Below are 23,217 nucleotides of genomic sequence, written 5' to 3'. Positions count from 1 at the left end.
GATTATCTTGCTGATGAGGCCTACCACCTCGATCGTATTACCGCTAAACAGCTGATCTCCCAACTTGGCTTCCGAATCCCCATACTAGCTGACATTGTAAGCTGTCCTGTCTCTCCAGATGTTTTCTGGCTTTGTGTGTGTGTCTCTCCCTTGCTGTCATCACCCTAACCTCAAAAAAAAAGCTTTTGACCGCTCCATGCTTGCAAATTATCATCCCATCGCCAATCTCCCATTCCTCTTCAAAGGTGTTGAATGTGTCGTAATCGCCCAAATCCACTCCCATCTTTTCCAAACCTCCCTCTTTGAATCGCTCCAATTAGGTTTCTGCCCATGCTGCAATACCATCAATACTGATCAAAGTCACAAATGGCATGCTAAGTGTCTGTCGCAAAGATAAATTGCACCCTCTTCCTCGATCTGTCTGCAATCTTGGATACTGCTAGCGACACCATGTCCCTACAATTATTTTCCAATATCATTTGGATGAGTGAGATTGTTCTCGCGTGTTTCCATTTTTATTGTTCTAATCATAACTAACGAAGCACTTGCAGTGGCTTCATTTCCTGCACCAGTACTTCTGATGTCCCCAGTTGGAAGAAGAATCCTTGATGTCCTCTTATTTCTCATCTACATGCTGCTCCTTGGTGATATAATCTGAAATCACTGCATTCGTTTTCACATATATGCCACCCAGATATACCTCATTACCACCGTCCTTCTCTCCTGTTACTAAATTATCATACTGCTGACTCAGTACTGGACTACCCAGTGCAAACATATCTTCCAGTAAAATATTGGGAAGGCTAAAGCCATTGTTTCTGGTCAACCCAAACCAAGCTCTGCTCCCCAAACCAAGCTCTGGCCCCTAACTACAGACTGTGCTCTCCCTGACAACAGTCACAGATGTTGATTGATGGGCAGAAGATTTAAAATTGAAATGAGGCACTACTTGCAGAAGGTGTGAATTTGTGGAATTCTCAGCCCTATAGCGCGGTGGAGTCCGAATCATTAATCGGTTTCAAGAGGGAGATGGATATATTTTTGATTTTAAAATGTGTTAAAGGGATATGGAGACCAGGTAGGGAAGTGGCTTTGAGACCAGGAACAGATCAGCCATGATCTGATTGAATGGTGGAGCAGGCTCGAAACGCTGCATTGCCTCCTCCTAATTCCTATATTCCTAACAGCTAGAGATTGAGCCAGTCTGTTTGCGACCTTGGTGTTGCATTTGATCCTGAGAGCCACTTCCAACCTCTTAATTCATACCATTTCTTAAAATCACCTATTTCCCCTGCCATAACATCGCTCATAGAGGGCGACACGGTAGCACAGTGGTTAGCACTGTTGCTTCACTGTGCCAGAGTGCCAGGTTTGATTACCACTTGAGTCACTGGCTGTGCAGAGTCTGCACGTTCTCCCTGTGTCTGCGTGGGTTTCCTCCCACAAGTCCCGAAAGACATGCTTGTTAGGTAATTTGGACAATCTGAATTCTCCTTCCGTGTACTCGAACAGGCATCGGAGTGTGGCGACTAGGGGATTTTCACAGTAACTTCATTGCAATGTAAATGTAAGCCTGCTTGTGACAATAATAAAGTTTATTATTATTATCACCGTTTCAGTTCATCTGCTGAAACCCTCATTCATGTCTTTGTTACCTCTAGACCCCCGAATATACCAACAGACACCTGACTGGTCTGCCACATTCTATACTTTGTGAACATGAGGTCATCCAAAACTTGCAGCAAGCCCCATTGCCCTCTTCCCCCTATGCTCACTGGCCTGCGTGGCTCTCATTTGAGCAACATCTTAATTTTTTTCTCAAGTTCTTCCAATCCCACAACTCTGAGATATTTGTACTCTAATTCTGGTCAGGGGCACCAGTTATCTCCATTGGCAATGGTTTGATTCCCATTCCGGCTTGAGTCTGTGTCTGTGCCCAACCCATAGTAAAAATAAGTCCTGATGCTTGCTGTGGTTAAGCGAATAATTGTCTGTTTTTGGGTAGATAACTGAAGATGAAGAAGATTCTTATCTCTTGTGTGATACCAATTATAATTGTTCCATTGGTAGCCTAGGCCCCCAAACCTTTGGGCATCTGATGTGGTTCAGTGTCATACTTGTTTTATAAAATTCCTGTGAAATACCTTGGGAGGCTTTGTTCTGGCTGCACAGTAGCACAGTGGTTAGCACTGTTGCTTCACAGCGCCAGGGTCCCAGTTTCGATTCCCGGCTGAGTCGCTGTCTGTGTGGAGTTTGCACGTTCTCCCCGTGTCTGCGTGGGTTTCCTCCGGGTGCTCCAGTTTCCTTCCACAAGTCCTGAAAGACATGCTTATTAGGTGAGTTGGACATTCTGAATTCTCCCTCAGTGTACCCGAACAGGTGCCGGAATGTGGCGACTAGGGGCTTTTCACAGTAACTTCATTGCAGTGTTAATGTAAGCCTACTTGTGACAATAATAAAAGATTATTATGATTATTATTATGTTGGAGTTGCTACATAAATGTAAGTTTTTGTTGTATAAGAGAATTCAAAGCCCTGTTTTATGTAAATAGGAGCAAGGGTGGGACCAAAAAGAAGACCGTTGCAGGGAGGTAGAAGGTATGGCTAAGGTACTAAATTTGCATCTGTTTTTACCAAGGAAGTGGATATTGCAATAGTCACTGGGCAAGGTCATTGAAATATGAGATGGGTTGGAAATGAATGAAGTGGAGTTAATAGCAAAGCTGGCTGTACTTCAAATTGGAAGGTCACCAGAATAGAATGGATCTGAGAATGCTGAAGTAACGGAGGATATTGTGGAGTTATTCATCCGATCCTCCTTCAAAATGGGGGAGGAAACATGGAATAGCGGTGAACAATTCTTTTGGACTAGAGGAAGGTATACGGTGGTATTCTACAAGGATTGATATTGGACCTGAAGTGATGCAATTTGGTAGCAAGAATGAGGAGGGACAATTTAAAATAAAGACTACCATTCTAAAGGGGCTATCATGGAAGTCTGCATTGGCTCCATTTTACCCGAGTTGGCAAGTGAAATTAGCCACAGCTCCTTGATTGCTATCTGTACTTAGAGGTAGGTTCCAGCTGGAAAGTGCAAGTGAATAATATACAGCTGTGGGCAGGAGAGGTCCCTGATCTCGTACCTTCCTGAATGGAAGAACCTGTTATCTCTGTTAAATTACATGAGTAATTCCTGTTTGAGCAAGGTGCTAGTAAAGTTGTGTCTAAGGGATTCACTGCCTTTCATTCAGTGCAGATGGAGGACATTCGGCCCATCGAGTCTGCACCAACTCTTTGAAAGAGCCCTCCGCCCAGGCCCACTGCCCTGTCCTATCCTTATAACCCCATCTAACCGTTGGTCACCAAGGGGCAATTTAGCATGGCCAATTGGCCTAACCTCCACATCTTTGGATTGTGGGAGCAAACCGGATGGAACCCATGCATGCACTGGGAGAGCGTGCAAACTCCACACAGTCACCCAAGGACGGAATTGAACTCTGGTCCCTGGTGCTGTGAGGCAGAGTGCTAATCATTGTGCCACCTAACCGCCATAAGTAGGAAGGGAAAATTTGGATTGGATTTGGGTTTCTTGTCACGTGTACTGAAGCACAGTGAAAAGTACCGTTCTGCGTACAGTCCAGACAGGTCGTTCAGTACATGAAAAAACATAGGACGTACAACAAATACACAATGTAAATACATAGACACAGACATTGATTGGGTGAAGCATATAGAGTGTAGTACTGCTCAGTAGAGAAGATGTATGGTGAGACAGCCTTTAAAAAGTATCTGGATGAGCACTTAGCACATCAACATTCGAGGCTGTGGGCCAAGTGCTAGCAAATGGGATTAGGCGAGGCAGATCAGGTGCCGTTCATGCAGTGGCGCAGACTCAGTGGGCCAAAGGGCCTTTTCTGCACTGTATTTTTCTGTGAACCCGAGATCAGTTCATTCCAGAAGAAAAGACTCCTGTTTTTAAATGTTCTGTGTATTGTAAACAAAGTTTAAATATATGTTGGTGGCAGGTATAACTAATAATGGTAAAATTAAGTTTTGCTACTATTGATCTGTATAGCTAGATGGCAGGACAAAACACTAATTAGCCCTATCTGGTTAAGCATTATTTCGTCAAAAAGAAAAAGGAGGCATTTGTCAGGGCTAAAAGGCTGGGAACAGACGAAGCCTGTGTGGCATATAAGGAAAGTAGGAAGGAACTTAAGCAAGGAGTCAGGAGGGCTAGAAGGGGTCATGAAAAGTCATTGGCAAATAGGGTTAAGGAAAATCCCAAGGCTTTTTACACTTACATAAAAAGCAAGAGGGTAGCCAGGGAAAGGGTTGGCCCACTGAAGGATAGGCAAGGGAATCTATGTGTGGAGCCAGAGGAAATGGGCGAGGTACTAAATGAATACTTTGCATCAGTATTCACCAAAGAGAAGGAATTGGTAGATGTTGAGTCTGGAGAAGGGGGTGTAGATAGCCTGGGTCACATTGTGATCCAAAAAGACGAGGTGTTGGGTGTCTTAAAAAATATTAAGGTAGATAAGTCCCCAGGGCCGGATGGGATCTACCCCAGAATACTGAAGGAGGCTGGAGAGGAAATTGCTGAGGCCTTGACAGAAATCTTTGGATCCTCGCTGTCTTCAGGGGATGTCCCGGAGGACTGGAGAATAGCCAATGTTGTTCCTCTGTTTAAGAAGGGTGGCAGGGATAATCCCGGGAACTACAGGCCGGTGAGCCTTACTTCAGTGGTAGGGAAATTACTGGAGAGAATTCTTCGAGACAGGATCTACTCCCATTTGGAAGCAAATGGACGTATTAGTGAGAGGCAGCACGGTTTTGTGAAGGGGAGGTCGTGTCTCACTAACTTGATAGAGTTTTTCGAGGAGGTCACTAAGATGATTGATGCAGGTAGGGCAGTAGATGTTGCCTATATGGACTTCAGTAAGGCCTTTGACAAGGTCCCTCATGGTAGACTAGTACAAAAGGTGAAGTCACACGGGATCAGGGGTGAACTGGCAAGGTGGATACAGAACTGGCTAGGCCATAGAAGGCAGAGGGTAGCAATGGAGGGATGCTTTTCTAATTGGAGGGCTGTGACCAGTGGTGTTCCACAGGGATCAGTGCTGGGACCTTTGCTCTTTGTAGTATATATAAATGATTTGGAGGAAAATGTAACTGGTCTGATTAGTAAGTTTGCAGACGACACAAAGGTTGGTGGAATTGCGGATAGCGATGAGGACTGTCGGAGGATACAGCAGGATTTAGATTGTCTGGAGACTTGGGCGGAGAGATGGCAGATGGAGTTTAACCTGGACAAATGTGAGGTAATGCATTTTGGAAGGGCTAATGCAGGTAGGGAATATACAGTGAATGGTAGAACCCTCAAGAGTATTGAAAGTCAAAGAGATCTAGGAGTACAGGTCCACAGATCACTGAAAGGGGCTACACAGGTGGAGAAGGTAGTCAAGAAGGCATACGGCATGCTTGCCTTCATTGGCCGGGGCATTGAGTATAAGAATTGGCAAGTCATGTTGCAGCTGTATAGAACCTTAGTTAGGCCACACTTGGAGTATAGTGTTCAATTCTGGTCGCCACACTACCAGAAGGATGTGGAGGCTTTAGAGAGGGTGCAGAAGAGATTTACCAGAATGTTGCCTGGTATGGAGGGCATAAGCTATGAGGAGCGATTGAATAAACTCGGTTTGTTCTCACTGGAACGAAGGAGGTTGAGGGGCGACCTGATAGAGGTATACAAGATTACGAGGGGCATAGACAGAGTGGATAGTCAGAGGCTTTTCCCCAGGGTAGAGGGGTCAATTACTAGGGGGCATAGGTTTAAGGTGAGAGGGGCAAAGTTTAGAGTAGATGTACGAGGCAAGTTTTTTACGCAGAGGGTAGTGGGTGCCTGGAACTCACTACCGGAGGAGGTAGTGGAAGCAGGGACGATAGGGACATTTAAGGGGCATCTTGACAAATATATGAATAGGATGGGAATAGAAGGATACGGACCCAGGAAGTGTAGAAGATTGTAGTTTAGTCGGGCAGTATGGTCGGCACGGGCTTGGAGGGCCGAAGGGCCTGTTCCTGTGCTGTACATTTCTTTGTTCTTTGTATAAATGCAAAGCAGGCTATGTAGTAGGCTAAATTAATTATTGTTCTAAGCAGAAAAATATTTCTCAGCTGGATTGTAAAATTGGCTCCACCACAATCTGTCTGCTGTATACTGGAGATAGGAGAGATGAATACAGCAGCAGGTGAACCTTTTTAGTGTCAAGATGTGAATCAAGGTTGCAACAGCTGTTGGAATGTGACAGTTCTGTGGTGAGACGGTCAGCAAAGGGATAGAAAGTACAGAAGGAAGAACCTTTTGGGAGGAAGAAGGTAGAAAAGTTAGTGAGCAAAGATATGGGGAGAGAAGGGGACACGAGTTTTAGCTCTACTGCAGTTTGTCTAGATTGCCCCGAATAGGCGTAATAGATATAGCACAAAAATCAAGTGGTGTTGTAAAAATCAAAAAAGTAAAGACCCTTTTTTTCTGATCAGATGAACTTGAAGGCTTTAAAAATACAGCAGACTCTCTGAAAACAGCATTATGATTCAGATTTCCTTCCAATTCTTTTATTTTCGCAGCAGAAATTTTTCAAAAGGGTGTTGGAATCATGGTTGAAAAGGACCATTTTGCTCAAAAGACAAAGTACTGGGACTAATTTGACAGCTCTTTTAAAGAACCAGCTCGGCAGGCAGAATCTTTCCTTCTGTGCTGAAAGAGTTTCCATAAACAAAGCAGAGCTTACCCGTACAAAGTAAATGTCACAGATGCGCTCATCTACTCCAAATGGCAGTCCACTAAATGCAAGTCACATTGTGTTCAGGCAAAAATACAGATTGGTTGCAGAATTAGTAACTAAGATACTGATAATACAGACACTTGGAAAACAATAAGAATGAATCAGTCCACAAAAGTTGCAAGAATGTTTGCAAGGAAACAGTCTTGTGTGGACTTGCCAGTATGTGAGTGAAACAACCCAATTATCAGGATCCCAGCAACTCGAACCGAAGCTGAACTAAAATATTTAATATTGTAAGTAAATAACCATCATTGCACCTTTGATGCCAATAGGAATTATTCATGTCACAGATGTGTGAGACTGACTATTTTCCCCTGCAGATGGTGGTTCAGCTATTTCAAATTGTCTGCAAGTCGTCTGAGTATAGATAGTGTCACCAATTCACAATGGCAGAAATTAAAATAGATTATGGATGAATTAGAGCTGTTGTGTATATCGGCGACATTGTTCTATGTTTTCACCGTACATTATCTTGGTCAATGAGTCACATGTTTTATTTCGAGCTACAAATTTGAAGCCCATTATAAATTGGTGTTTCAGTTTCCATAGTCTTTTTTTTTCAACGTTAATAAAGGACACTCTACTTTCTGTCACAGGAGTTTTCATTATCTGTGTTGAACATTTCAGAGAGACCTTTCCATTATATTTTGTGAATCAGACATTAAAAATAAGGTTGCAAAATCACGATTAGCCCATCAGATTTTACAGGCCAAACTGAAATATCCTGTTCAAAATTGATAGTTCAGATTCCTGTCAATGTGTTAAATTTCTTCTCTTCCCCCCCCCCCCCATTTCAGTATTAAAAGGTTAATTCTGCAGCAGATTCCAAAGTACAGTGAACGTGATGTAGACATGTGAAGCTAAAAATTGTTGATTGCTTACTAGGCAGTTGCAGCGGAGGTACTATTTTTAGCACTGACAGGTTGCAGAATCAACCCTTGCGTAGTACGCTATGTTATCCTTGTCTGTGGGTCAGTTGCTGATGCTGTTGGAATTGTAATGAGGTACAAGGGCTCTTTCACATTGAGCATTTGCTTTCCTTATTCTTCAGTGCTCACGCAGCATTTATCTATAGATGTCCATGCAAGTATTTGTGTGGTGAGCACAATTTGTTACACAATGTCGAACAATGTTGCATATGTTGTACAAAACACATTTGTGTTTTGTAATCTTTGTTGAATTTTCTGTTGTTTTCTTGTTCTGGTGAATTCATTAACTTGATACAGGAGGAATGCAGTTAGCTGCAAATATGCATATTCTCCCATCAGCAGCACTCCACAGTATGAATAACCTGGCGCTGTAGCAGTTGACAGCATCATAGGCATATGAAAATATCGGTTTGATGCTTTGTCAAGTAAATATAGGCAGCCATGCATGGAAATAGTTCTCCTCCGAATTTAAAAGTACAGTAAATAATAAAGCACCAATCGGAAATTTCTGTAGTGATGACTTTAATGTTTTTTTCTTGTGCCTTTAACTTGTGAGCTGACCAGTGGGCATTAAAGCTTTCAGAAGCAGATGTGTAGTGATTTGCTTCAGCTAACACACTTAATGATTAGCTATCCTGCTACATTTGAATAGTTTGGAGGATTTATTAGTTTATGTTTGTATTTTATTTAGCTTAACTGGCTCTGGTTACTTAATCAATGTTGGATGTTGAAGGCATACAGAAATACCTGTATATCTATTATAGGTTTGAATTGAGATTGAATATCTAAAGAACTTTGTAGAGATGGGTTTTGAATAGTTAGCATTTGATCTGAGATGATGTGCAGGATTGTTCTAGAGTCATGTTATGCTCCAGTGCCAGGATATTTGTGGATCTTAAATTGGCAGTGTTGACATATACAGCTTAGCAGACTGCTGCTTTCATTGGAGTGGACGTCTCTTGTCATTTATTATCATGTCAGATTGCTGGTAGGGCCTTGCTTTTGGATTTCCAAAGGAAAACCAGGCTGGAGAGGTTCAGAACATTCATTAAGTCTTCAAAAATTGTGTGCTGAAGTTACATCATTTGTAGATTTGGGGCTTTGCTATGTTTGGTTGTATTATCGTTATGTTTGTATTGTATCTTGAAGCGACTACCAGACAGTCATGACTTTGGCAGATTTTAAATGAGTTTTTTTAAAAGCACAAGTTCAGTTGAACCTGGGAGAATACAAAAAAGATTTACAAGAATGCTGCCAGAACAAAGAGGTTATACCTAACCGGGTGGATTGAATAGGCTAGTGTTCAAAGTCTACTTTGAAAAACGACTGAGAGATGACCTGATAGAGGTCTTTAAGATTGTGGAAAAGTTTGTTAGGGCTGAAATAGAGATTACCATTTGCAGATAAGACAGGGCAATAAATATAAGATATTCACAAAAAAATCCATTAGGAAATTTGGGGGAAACGTCTTTACCCAGAGGGTGGTTAAAATATGTAACTTATCACCACAGAGAATGATTGATTGAGTCAGAATGCGAAACTGGCAGAATGGGAAACTAGATAAATACATGAGCGAGAAAGGAATCAAAGGATATGTTGGGAGTTAGATGAAGAAGAGGCCCCTTGAATGGGCCTCTTGGGCCAAATGGTCAGTTTTTGTTTGTTTTTCTCCACAATCTGTGGATGCTTCCATGGGGTTGCTAGAGAACAATTGAACTTATTAGCTCCGTCAATGCCCCAAAGGAACTCTTTTGCCTGTGACTGACCACAGGCATCAGCCAATGAAACATACATTGTGTAAACTGCAGGTAAGATATAATATGACCATGCAAAAATTTTCTGTGATGGCTATACGAACATATAAAGTAGGAGCAAAGGTATTCCATTTGGATCCTGGAACCTGATCTGATATTCAGTAAGACCATGGCTGATCTGATTGTGGCCGTAACTCCACTTTCCTTCTACTGCTGCAACACCCTGGGCAAGTGCGCAGTCCGTTCCAGCCCCACAAGTCCCAGAGTCACAACACGAGTGAATTAACCAATAATTCTTTAAAAAATACCCAACGTCTTTGGCCCTTGGCTGCCCAATAAGTACAGTCACCAGGTTTGTAAGTTTGAACACAATTACTGTTTATTTATAATAATAATCGCTTATTGTCACAAGTAGGCTTCAGTGAAGTTCTTGTGAAAAGCCCCTAGTCGCCACATTCCGGCGCCTGTTCGGGGAGGCCGGTACGGGAATTGATCCCGTGCTGCTGGCATTGTTCTGCATTACAAGCCAGCTGTTTAGCCCACTGTGCTAAACCAGCCCCTATAATGGGCTATAATGAAATACAGCAAATACAGCTGGTTAAATATTAATAAATGCCTAACTCCTACTTGCCTCCCCACTCAACCCACACACACCGACAAACATTGAGAGGTCGGGGGGGGGGGGGGAAGAGTTAAAGAGAAAAAGAGTATTTTCTTGAGATGGTTCCTTACTTGCTTTCCTCACAGTAAGCTTGTAAATCACAAGTCTTTGTTTTGCAGCCTGAACTTGCCACTTGGAGAAGCTGTGTCCCTGCTTCAACCTTTGCTTTCGGTTCGTGATCTGTCTTTGGCCCTCCAGTTTCAGGAAGCTAATACCCCCAGACTTACTGGAGAGAAAGTTAGCTGGTTCTTTCGGGAGAGAATTAGCACCAGCTTCATGGAGAGAGTGAACTGAGTCTGGACTTTGCCTGTAAAGTCTTTAATCGTTCTCCTGTAGATAGGCTGATTGTCTGCCAGTTCAGAAACACAGCCTTTCTGGAGAAAACAGAGCAGAGAGAGCGGGTCTAAGCTGCCAGGTACCAAACTGAGAACCTCGTGACTCTGGAAAACATTCCAGTGGGATGAGGACCAATCATCACCTGTTAGCAGGCAGAGCACAGCCCTTTGGGCCAATTAATTGCCCACCAGTCAAATCAATCAAACCGAGTCTCGGCCAATCTCAGTTATTGGGCCAGACAATCGACAACTCCAGTATGAACCAGCACAGGCTTCTGATTGAATCAAAGCCACAGGCCACTGCTTTCCTCTACTTGAATTAAAGATGCATGCCCATAAATCATTCATGGATCAAAAATGTGATGGCAAAAATAAAAGAAAGGGAAAATAAGGGAGTAACCGTTGATTCCCTTGCCAGTTGAGAATCTACCTAACTTAGTCTTTTAAAATATTCAAAACCCAGCCTCCACCACTTTCTGGGGAAGAGAATTCCATAGACTCATGACCCTCAAATTCTAATCTCCATCTTAGATGGGAGACCTCTTATTTTTTGCTGAATTCTAAACTGCCTCCAATCCTCGGGTCCTCATTTTTTTTTTTTTTCCTGGCCAATTTGTAAGTCTCTTTCCTTCAATTTAATACAGTGTCTAATTTCCCTTGTCAGTGGTTTGGCTACCTTTCCCATTTTGTTTTATTGTGCCAGACCGGAATGAACTATTGTTGCAGTTCACCTATGTGCTATTTGAATGTTTAACACTGCCTCACAGCGCCAGGAACCAGGATTCGATTCCGGCCTTGGGTGACTGTGAGAGTTTGTACATTCTCTCCGTGTTTGCATGGGCTTCGTCTGGGTTCTCCGGTTTCCTCCCACAGTCCAAAGATGTGCAGGTTAGGTGAATTGGCCTTACTAGATTGCCATTTAGTGTCCAGAGATGTGCAGTTTGGGTGGATTGGCCATAATTGATGCGCAGCGTTACGGGGATAGGGCGGGGGAGTGGACCTATGTAGGGTGCTCTTTTGGAGGTGCAGACTCAATTGGTCAAATGGCCTCCCGTGCTGAAAAAAATAAATAAGTAAGGCTCCCCAAATCCATCATGCTGAAATCCCACTTCATACCATCTTAGTTTCTGTTATTTAGATTCAGGACCCTAGTCTCAGAATCAACTATGTTACTCTGCAAATGCAATCATATTATGGTCACTCATCCCCAAGGGCTCTCACAACTGGATTGCAAATTGTCCCTTTCTCATAACACAGTACCCGGTCTAGAGTGGCCTGTTCGCCAGTTCGTTCCTCAATGTATTGGTCCAGAAAACCATCCCGTATACACTACAGGAATTCCTTCTCCACCGCATTGCTACTGATTTGATGTGCCCAATTTATCTGCAGATTAAAGTCACCCATAATTGCAGATGTTCCTTTATTGTATGTGTCTCTAATTTCCTATTTAGTACCACTCCCAACATCACCACTACAGTTTCGAACTCTGTATATGAGCTCCACTAATGTTTTCTGCCTCTTGGTGTTTCTCAGCTCTACTCTTTTGATTCCACATCATCAGAGCCAATAACCACCCTCATTATTGTATTAATTTCCTCTTTAACTAACCTGAGGGAGGAGCTGCACTTCAAAAGCTAGTGATTCGAAACAAACCTGTTCGACTTTAACCTGGTGTTGTAAGACTTCTTATTTTAGTCAGAATGTGAGTGCGTTTTATTTGGAGAACCCTTGCAGCTAAATTGTATTAAACCAACAAATAGTGCTGCAGGATTACAATTATAGTAATCACAGCAGTGTGTAGCAAGGTTTCATCTAATTTCCCCACAGGTGCTCCCCGGTTGAATTATTTGCTTCGACGTTTGAACGGACACCCAATTTGAATAGGATAATTGGTCCCACTCCCAGCTCTTTCAGCAACCTGCTTTATGGAGAGGGGAGAGGATGAGCGCAACAAATGTCAGGGAAAACCCTGATTGTAATCAGGCTTTTGGAAAACTGCTTATTGTTAACCTGAAGAGCAGTCATATCAATATGTAACATATATTATTTTCTGACAGTTTTTATTAATTCTCGGGCAGCACGGTGGCACAGTGGGTTAGCCCTGCTGCCTCACGGCGCTGAGTTCCCAGGTTTGATCCCGGCTCTGGGTCACTGTCCATGTGGAGTTTGCACATTCTCCCCATGTTTGCGTGGGTTTCACCCCCACAACCCAAAGATGTGCAGGCTAGATGGATTGGCCATGCTAAGTTGCCCCTTAATTGGAAAAACTGAATTGGATGCACTAAATTTATTTATTTTTAACAATTATTAATTCTCTGCAAGTGGTGACAGTAGTTTAATCTGCTGAATGCATTGTAAGCCTCATACTGAAAAGTTAATGATTTATTTAAGACGAGTTTAAATTTTTTGTGAATGGATCAGCCGTTAATCATGGTTACAATTCCGTACAATGAGAGGAAGCACAAAGGACACGATCAATCATGTTCTTAAGAAATGTTTTTTATGGGATGTGGGCGTCGCTGGCTAGGCCAGCATTTGTTGCCCATCCCAAATTGTCCTCTAAGGTGGTGGTGAGCTGCCTTCTTGAACGGCTGCAGTCCATGTGGTGTAGGTACACACACACTGCTGTTGGGAAGGGAGCTTCAAGATTTTGACAGTGACCGTGAAGGAACAGCGATAAATTTCCAAGTCAGGATGGTGAGTGTTCCCAGATGGTGGGTGTTCCCAGATACCTGCTGCCTTTGTCCTTCTAGATGGTAGTGGTCGTGGGTTTCTGAAGACCATCACCCTGTGGAACCTCTAATACACAATCCAACAACTGCCGGTCTTTCAGCTAGTAATGATGTGCTTTCAACATTATCTCCCATGAAATGGAGACTACACCCTCCATTTTTTAGTTGATGTGAAAACATTTAAGCTATTACAGATGTACAGTAATTTTAGTGTGCAAGTGTACAGGAGGGTATAAACTTCTGAACAGAGCAAATGAAAAAGGCTTTGAAAACAATGTAGTTTGCTTGGAAAGACATTTTATTCTTTGATCAATTCTTACTCGAGGTAACTTTGAAAATTGTATGTTGTCGTGATACCACCAATACTAATTTCAATTTCACGTTATAAACTTTGCTTCATTAGGATTTTTCATTACTAAAGGGCAGTTAGAATCTAGTTGGGGGACACGTACATCGTTTGTAGAAAGAAGGACCACCGGGCGGCACGGTGGTGCAGTGGTTAGCACTGCTGCCTCATGTCGCCGAGGATCCGGGTTCGATCCTGGCCCTGGGTCACTGTCCACGTGTCGTTTGCACATTCCCCCTGTGTCTGTGTGGGTCCCACCCTCGCTACCCAAAAAGATGTGCAAGTAAGTGGATTGCCCACACTAAATTGCCCCTTAATTGGAAAAAATTAATTGGGCACTCTAAATTTATTTAAAAGAAAGAAGGACCACACTTTTCCTTCCCAGAATCCTCCAATATTATCTCATGATTCCTGTGAACATGAGAACTAGTTAGGATCAGTGACAGTGAGGAACCTTGCCTCACTTGTGTGGGAAATCAGGGTGGTTTTCTTTCCTGTCTTTGCATCCATGTAGTCTCATAGCATCTAGTTTCTTGAGAGCCAAATCGTTTGAAATTCTGTGTAGCCATATCTTCCATTTTTTTATATCAACTTTAGTGTAAGGAAAATTCCAAGACATCTTGAAGAAGTCTAATAGAAAGTCATTGCCCAACCAAGGAAGAAGAAATTTTAAGAATGTCTATAAGCTTTGTCAAAATTAAGCCTTTTGCAGAGGGTTTTAAACTATCTGGATGGGGTTAGTGAGGGAATGAAAATGGTCTACAGAAAGCACTATGATGTTTTATGTATTCATCATGAGCAGAAATATGGCTGTTACTTTTAGATTATTCTTTTGGAGTTAAGATCCCCATCAGTCAAAAAACTACCTTTTTTGCTGATCTTGAAATAGTAGTTTTTTTTGGTCTGAGCTATGTTTTGGCATAGAAAACACCCATCATTCTGGGAAGGTATTGAATTCTGTTCACCAGATTCAAGGGTGCCTCCCAAGGAAGCAGTCATTTGTGGCGCAGTTCTCCAGGGTCACTGCTCCCTCCAATTCCTCTTTCCTCCTCCCAACATAGATTTTAGCTTGGTTGGCATCAGCTGGGAAGTGCAGCTTGATGCTTGGTTCATTAATGTTGCCTACCTGCACCACACATTTCACCAGCCTTTCCATCCACTATCCAGATAGTTTGCTCTTGTGCTCTGTTGAGAATAAGCAAGAGTCTGTAACACAATTAGTATTGATGTCAGATTTTGTAACTCATACTTTTTTCCCTTTGCATTATTCTATTTTTTAACGCAATTTCCTTACACTCTTGAAATATGTATACCTAGTAGCGGCCTTAATTATCAATTTTGCATGCTTCAAACCTTTATTTTAGTGACTTGTTAATGAGTCCAGTATCTCTTGGCTCATTGGCACACATTCCTCCGAACATCAAAACGTGGGTTCAAGTAGCACTCCAAAAACTTGAGCATAGTTTAGTGCAGTGTTGTAGGAGCTACTGTCTTTCAATAAATAAATCAAGTCATCTTTTCTCTGGCGACTATAAAGGATTTTGGGCAACTATTGGAAGAGGAGCAGGGGATTTCAGCTGCTGATCTGGCATACCTTCATCTCTTCAATATCCATAAAACCGATTATTTGATTATTTATCCCATTGCTGCATATGGGTACTTGTGTACAGATTATGTAGAAATCTTTCACAATTATTTTTACACAGATTTAATTGTAAATTTGATTCATTCCAACCAACTACCTCAATACTCTTTTGTTAAGTTTCTCTGCATATTGCGATTAACATCAAAAGTACTTGAGTGGCTGTAAAAAGTTCTGGGACTTCTGAGGTTACGAAAGGCATCAGGTGGCACAGTGGTTAGCACTGCTGCCTCAAGGTGCTGAGGACCTGGATTCGTTCCCGGCCCTGGGCCACTGTACGCGTGGAGTTTGCACATTCTCCCCGTGTCTGTGTGGGTCGCACCTCATAGCCCAAAATGATGTGCATGGTAGGTGAATTGGCCGCTCTAAATTGACCCTTGATTGGAAAAAAAGAATTGGGTGCTTCAAATTTATTTTTTAAAAACGGAAGACATTATATAACTTCAAGTTATTCTTATCACATTAGCCAAAGCTCGATGTACAATTTAGTAAATGGAGATTGCTAGCAAACTTATTGTGAGTGTCATGGTCCCTTTTTAACACGCTTATATTTTTGACTATTAATCTCAATTGGTTTTCATGTGGTGGATAGTGCAAAGAGGTTTATAAATGTGTGAAATGCTGAAACAGTTGGTTGCTTTGTCTTTATTTTGAGCTAGACAGCAATTCATGGTCATGGACAGTACTTTAAGCATATAATCTGTTCAGAATGTATTCTGTTCCAATTTGAAATTCTGAAGTTTCTAAATTTAGCATGGTCTGAATTGGAGTAGTTGTAATGTCTCCAAGGTGTTTTGTTTCTGTGAAATTTCAAATATCAAGCTTCAATGCAGTAATCTAATGTGATTTGGCATCTGAAAAATGTCACTCTGTCCTTTGACAGTTCAATGAGTGTGTTTTTGGATACCTTAAAGCCAAATCTTTCCCAAAACTATTATCATTCTTTGATAGTCTATTTTGCATTGATTCATTTGTTTTCTCGGATATCACTATTTAACACGTTATTTTTTTCTGGTCTGTTTTTAGCATTTACTAAATTGATCACAGTGAATGGCCAAGATTACCACCTGCAGCTCGTGGATACAGCTGGACAGGTAAGGGCAATCCTCCAAGTATGGACTTGGTGTTCTCAGCTGATGTATTCAGTATAGTGCACCATCAGACTGCATTATGGTAGAGGATTGTACAATTAATGAATGGTTATATTGGCGAGTTTAACTCACTATTTTTGCAGTGCTCACCATGCTGAGCAAAATTGACATCAGAAAAACAATATTACAGCAACTAAGTAGCATAATGGTTAGCACTGTTGATTCAGAGCGTTGGGGATCCTCGTTCGATTCCCAGCTTGGGTCACTGACTGTGCGGAGTCTGCACGTTCTCCCCGTGTCTGCATGGATTTCCTCAGGTGCTCCAGTTTCCTCCCACATGTCCTGAAAGATGTGCTGTTAGGTAATTTGGACATTCTGAATTCTCCCTCAGTGTACCCGAACAGGCGCCATAGTGTGGCGACTAAGGATTTTCACAGTGACTTAATTGCAGTATTAATGTAAGCCTACTTGTGACATTAATAAAGATTATTATTAAGTTAATTTAAAAAAAAAAAAAAATTTAGAGTCCCTAATTACTTTTTTTTCCAATTAACAGTGGCCAATCCACCTAGCTTGCCCATCTTTGAGTTGTGGGGTGAGACCCACGCAAACACCAGGAGAATGTGCAAACTTCACACGGACAGTGACCCGGGGCCGGGAGGCAGCGGTTCTAACCATTGTGCGACCGTGCCGCCCCCAAATGAATGATAATTATAAATCTGTAGAATCCTGTTAGAAACGTAATAGGCTTTCATAGAATTTACAGTGCAGAAGGAGGCCATTCGGCCCATCGAGTCTGCACCGGCTCTTAGAAAGAGCACTCTACCCAAGGTCAACACCGCCACCCTATCCCAGTAACCCCATAACCCAGTAACCCCACCCAACACTAAGGGCAATTTTGGACACTAAGGGCAATTTATCATGGCCAATCCACCTAACCTGCACATCTTTGGACTGTGGGAGGAAACCGGAGCACCCGGAGGAAACCCACGCACACACGGGGAGGATGTGCAGACTCCACACAGACAGTGACCCAAGCTGGAATTGAACCTGGGACCCTGGAGCTGTGAAGCAATTGTGCTATCCACAAGGCTACCGTGCTGCCCCATGTCAGTATTACTTCTCCAAATATCTGACCGTCAATGGGTCAGTCCAGGAATTCCTGCTCTAACAGCACTGTGGGTGTAGCTACACCCCAGGAATTCCAGCGGTTCATGAGTGCAGCTCACACCACCTTCTCAACGGCAGCCAGGGATAGGCAATAAATGGTGGCCAAGCCAGTGATTAATTTTTAAAATTTGATCCAACTAGCTCAATGCTGTTGATGTTGCCAGGAGATGGCTGCAATAAGATACAATTGTCCAGCTTTACTGAATTTGTCGCACTTTAGTAGTTTTTGTTCCCTTTCCTCCTACTTTCCTACCACCCGCATTCTAAGAAAGAACAGGGAAAGTATTTTTCTTGAAGATCTTTCTGGAAAGCAGCTATTTAATGTATTTACTCATTCAACCAGTAGATACAGTAAAATATGAGCCATCATTCATTTGGATTTGCGGTGTAAGGGGAGCGGGGATGCTGCTTTTTAAGATGTTATTTATGATAATTAATAAATTAATAATAATCGCTTATTGTCACAAGTAGGTTTCAATGAAGTTACTGTGAAAAGCCCCTAGTCGCCACATATCCTCCTCAATGGCGGAGGATATACGTGTGCCAAATCCTTTATCTGCTAACATCGCCGTATCCAACCCTCAAGGTGGATGCTGAGGCGGACCTGGATATAGGGCTAAGTCCACAAAGTATGGAGCATGGTCAGAGATCACAATAGTTGAATACCTCACCCTCTTCACCATGGGAGAAGAGACCCACCTGCCAGGAAAACAATCAATCTGTGAATACACAATGGATTTGGGAGCGGATGCAAAAAGCGCCACGGATATCACCCCCCCCCCCCCCCCAATCCCATCCCATCTTCTCCATAAAAAATAACAATGTCTTTGCCACCCCTGATGGTGCCAGAGGCCTGGGCCTAGATCAATCTAACTTCAGATCTAGAACAGTTTCATTTCAGTACTCTCCACACTTTCTCTCTCCCCCCCCCCCTTAAGATTAGTTGGTGTGAGTCCAAGTTAGGAATCGAGGCCAGCAACCTAATAAATCCCGAATCATCCCAGTTTGCCGCATAGGCATTGACTAGGACCACCAAAGTGCCTGCCACAAAGACCCACTGACCATAACACACTTCCCACCAGGATCCGCAACAATCTTGGTGACCGAAAATGCAACTTGGTTATTAATCAAATCGTGGCCCCCGCTGGTCTGACCCTCAAAGCCTGAATTACATAACTGGCCCACCCACCTCTTCTGCAGCCTGATCTGATCCTTTACCCGCAATGGGTCTCCTGCAAAAACACCACATCAGCGCTCAAACTTTTCAGGTGAACGAATGCCCTCGACCTTTTAACTGGGCCACCCAGTCCCCTTATATTCCAGGTGATCATCTGAATTGGGGACCATCCACCTCTGGAGTCATTCCACCAAAAGGGGTTATCCAAAAACTACTTGGACACATGAGGTTCTCCTAAAATGGCCACCAAACTCACCAGCAAGGCAAAACAAAGAGAAATCTGCAGTCACAGTCAGCAAATTATCCCTATTCCCCCATCACCTCCGCCTGGTATAATGAGCCGCAGCCTTGGCTCCCATTAGCTAGCAAACTCTTCAGCTAGCAAGGCGCACCGGCCCCTACCCAGAGTAAAAGTTTACGGTTTTGTAAAGGGTAGGTCGTGCCTCACAAACCTTATTGAGTTCTTTGAGAAGGTGACCAAACAGGTGGATGAGGGTAAAGCAGTTGATGTGGTGTATATGGATTTCAGTAAAGCGTTTGATAAGGTTCCCCATGGTAGGCTACTGCAGAAAATACAGAGGCATGGGATTCAGGGTGATTTAGCAGTTTGGATCAGAAATTGGCCAGCTGGAAGAAGGTGGTGGTTGATGAGAAATGTTCAGACTGGAGTCCAGTTAGTAGTGGTGTACCACAAGGATCTGTTTTGGGACCACTGCTGTTTGTCATTTTTATAAATGACCTGGAGGAGGGCGGAGAAGGATGGGTGAGTAAATTTGCAGATGACACTAAAGTCGGTGGAGTTGTGGACAGTGCGGAAGGATGTTACAAGTTACAGAGGGACATAGATAAGCTGCAGAACTGGGCTGAGAGGTGGCAAAAGGAGTTTAATGCAGAAAAGTGTGAGGTGATTCATTTTGGAAGGAATAACAGGAAGACAGAGTACTGGGCTAATGGTAAGATTCTTGGCAATGTGGATGAGCAGGGAGATCTCGGTATCCATGGACATAGATCCCTGAAAGTTGCCACCCAGGTTGAGAGAGTTGTTAAGGTTTACGGTGTGTTAGCTTTTATTGGTAGAGGGATTGAGTTTCGGAGCCATGAGGTCATGTTGCAGCTGTACAAAACTCTGGTGCGGCCGCATTTGGAGTATTGCATGCAATTCTGGTCACCGCATTATAGGAAGGATGTGGAAGCATTGGAAAGGGTGCAGAGGAGATTTACCAGAATGTTGCCTGGTATGGAGGGAAGATGTTATGAGGAAAGGCTGAGGGACTTGAGGCTGTTTTCGTTAGAGAGAGGAAGGTTAAGAGGTGACTTAATTGAGGCATACAAGATGATCAGAGGATTGGATAGGGTGGACAGTGAGAGCCTTTTTCCTTGGATGGTGATGTCTAGCACGAGGGGACATAGCTTTAAATTGAGGGGAGATAGATATAAGACAGATGTCAGAGGTAGGTTCTTTATTCCGAGAGTAGTAAGGGCGTGGAATGCCCTGCCTGCAACAGTAGTGGACTCGCCAACACTAAGGGCATTCAAATGGTCATTGGATAGACATGTGGACGATAAGGGAATAGTATAGATGGGCTTGAGAGTGGTTTCACAGGTCGGCGCAACATTGAGGGCCAAAGGGCTTGTACTGTGCTGTAATGTTCTATGTTCTAAAAAGAAAACATACTGCCTAGACTGAGAACGCAAAGCAGAACAAAACCTCTTCAAACATCATATTCCAACCAGAGGTTACATATTCCCCATAACGACCATAATACAAAGGACAATACCCCTCATAATGTTAAGGCCCCATCGAACATATGAAACAATCATTCCACCCAAGAACAGAGAAATGCAAACATGTATGTGCAAGGAATCCCAGCATCTCTCCATACCCACTTGTGCCCTCCCACACCCACAACAACAACCAGAAACCTCACAAACACTATCAGCTCAAGGCTTATGTTTTTTGCAATGGCACCCGCATCCTCCAGCACTTCGAAATAATAAAGCACTCTGAGCTGTGCCGGGTACACCACCCCAAAACAAACTCCACTCTTATACAGGTCGACTTTAGCCTTGTTAAATGCTGCCTGCTTCTTTGCCAGCTCAGCTCCAACATCCTGGGAAATCCTGATGGTGCAACCTTTCCACTTATATTCCCGATACTTCTTAGCCCATTTCAGGATCCGTTTGGAAGCTGTAGAAATGTACAATAACAGCCCTTGGTGGCTCGTTCGGGTGGAGCTTTCGCCATAGTGTCCGATGGACTTGATCCAACTTTTTGTGTGGTGGTGGGGGGGTCCTCACTACAGGCAGGCTGGGTACAATACTCCAAGCCCCTCCCCCAACCACCACCACCACCATCTTCCTAAACAACCTTGAGACGTACTCTGTGGGAGCTGGGCCTTCCATATGCTCTGGTAACCCCACTATTCAGTGCGTTATTTTCATCGTCGATCAGTGCTCCCAGCCGCCAGTGATGCGATTTGTTTGCCGTGCTGTGAAAGAACTGCCTCCATGCCCTTCGTCACCGGACCGTGCTCTTTTACCGTTTTGGAGGTCTTTTCCGTCTTCAATCGGATGGGAGCCTCGCCAACTCTGTTGAATACTTACGAAGGTTCTTGCACAGATCCTTCCAGTGCTTCTCAAACTCCACTGCCAAGATGCCAGCAAGCACCTCGGCTGTCATTGGAGTGGCCAGAGTCACAGGAGCAGCCTCCGCCACTTTCTCCACCGAGGAGCCTCAAGAGGTCTCCGATCGGTCAATGAATTTATATCAGAAATTTTTTCCTTTTTGTCCTGATCTTACTTGGAATTTCCCTTATGCGGACACTTTATTAATAATTAATTAATAATCGCTTATTGTCACAAATAGGCTTCAATGAAGTTACTGTGAAAAGCTTCTAGTCGCCACATTCCAGCGCCTGTTCGGGGAGGCCGGTACGGGAATTGAACCCGCCCTGCTGGCATGGTTCTGCATTACAAGCCAGCTGTTTAGCCCGCTGTGCTAAACCATTATACCATTGAACATGGGATTGAACATAAAAATATTCTGAAACTGGGCAAAAAGGACCAAGAAAGAAATACCCTTTTGGCAAGCATCTCATGTGCAACCTCTCCCTACATGCTGCCACCGGAAGTCCCCCAACAGGTTCCTGTTTATCCACATTGCTTGTTACTTCCTCAAAGAATTATAATAAATATGTAAAACTCCAATCCGGCTGATAGCGTGGAACGTGAGGGGCCTGAACGGACCGGTGAAGAGAGCTTGAGTGTTCGCGCACTTGAAGGGACTGAAGGTAGACGTGGCTATGCTCCAAGAGACACACCTGAAGGTGGCGGACCAGGTTAGGTTAAGAAGGGGATGGGTAGGACCGGTATTTCACTCTGGACTGGATGTGAAAAACAGAGGGGTGGCAATTCTGGTGGGAAAACATGTGTCATTTGAGGCCAAGACTATCGTAGCGGACAATGGAGGGAGATACGTGATGGTGAGTGGTAGGTTGCAAGGGACGTGGGTGGTGTTGGTAAATGTATACGCCCCGAACTGGGATGATGCTGGATTTATGAAGCGCATGTTGGGGCGCATCCCGGACCTGGAGGTAGGAGGACTGATAATGGGAGGGGACTTTAACACAGTGCTGGACCCAGCACTAGACCGCTCCAGATCAAGGACGGGAAAGAGGCCGGCGGCGGCCAGGGCGCTCTGGGTTTATGGACCAGATGGGGGGAGTGGACCCATGGAGGTTTGCAAGACCGCAGGCCAGGGAATTTTCTTTCTTCTCCCACGTGCACAAGGCATACTCCCGGATAGACTTCTTTGTGCTGGGCAGGGCGCTCATCCCGAGGGTGGAGGGGACGGAGTATTCGGCCATAGCCGTTTCGGACCATGCCCCGCACTGGGTGGAAGTGGGGCTGGGAGAGGAGAGGGACCAACGCCCGCTGTGGCGGTTGGATGTGGGACTGTTGGCAGATGAGGTGATGTGTGGTAAGGTAAGGGTGTGTATTGAAAGGTACTTGGAGGCCAACGACAACGGGGAGGTGCGAGTGGGGGTGGTATGGGAGGCGGTGATCAGGGGAGAGCTGATCTCCATCAGGGCTCATAGGGAGAAGACAGAGGGCAGGGAAAGGGGGAGGTTAGTGGGGGAGATTTTGCGAGTGGACAGGAGATACGCAGAGGCCCTGGAGGAAAGATTACTTGGGGAAAGGCGACGGCTCCAGACGGAGTTTGACCTGTTGACCACGGGGAAGGCGGAGGCACAGTGGAGGAAGGCGCAGGGGGCGACCTACGAGTACGGGGAAAAGGCCAGTCGGATGCTGGCACACCAGCTCTGTAAGTGGGCGGCAGTGAGGGAAATAGGGGGAGTCAAAGGTGGTGGGGGAGCCATGGCCCAGAGTGCAACGGAAATAAACGAGGTATTCAAGGCCTTCTATGAAGAGCTGTACAGATCCCAGCCCCCAGCGGGGGAAGAGGGGATGAGACGATTCCTAGACCAACTGAGGTTTCTGAGGGTGGAGGAGCAAGAGGTGGCTGGTTTGGG

General features: G+C 44.1%; 1 protein-coding gene across 2 annotated transcripts in view; it reads left to right on the top strand.

The window, feature by feature from the left end:
- Positions 1-23,217, top strand: part of rheb (Ras homolog, mTORC1 binding) — a 159,408-nt gene that overhangs the window by 86,547 nt on the left and 49,644 nt on the right. For both annotated transcript variants that reach the window (XM_072508162.1, XM_072508163.1), the window contains exon 3: positions 16,274-16,341. In XM_072508162.1, the coding sequence (XP_072364263.1) occupies positions 16,274-16,341 (68 nt within the window). The remainder of the gene's footprint in view (positions 1-16,273; positions 16,342-23,217) is intronic.

This window comes from Scyliorhinus torazame, chromosome 6 (assembly GCF_047496885.1).
Source record: "Scyliorhinus torazame isolate Kashiwa2021f chromosome 6, sScyTor2.1, whole genome shotgun sequence".
Classification (NCBI taxonomy): Eukaryota; Metazoa; Chordata; class Chondrichthyes; order Carcharhiniformes; family Scyliorhinidae; genus Scyliorhinus; species Scyliorhinus torazame.
This window is presented reverse-complemented; position numbering and strand designations above follow the sequence as displayed.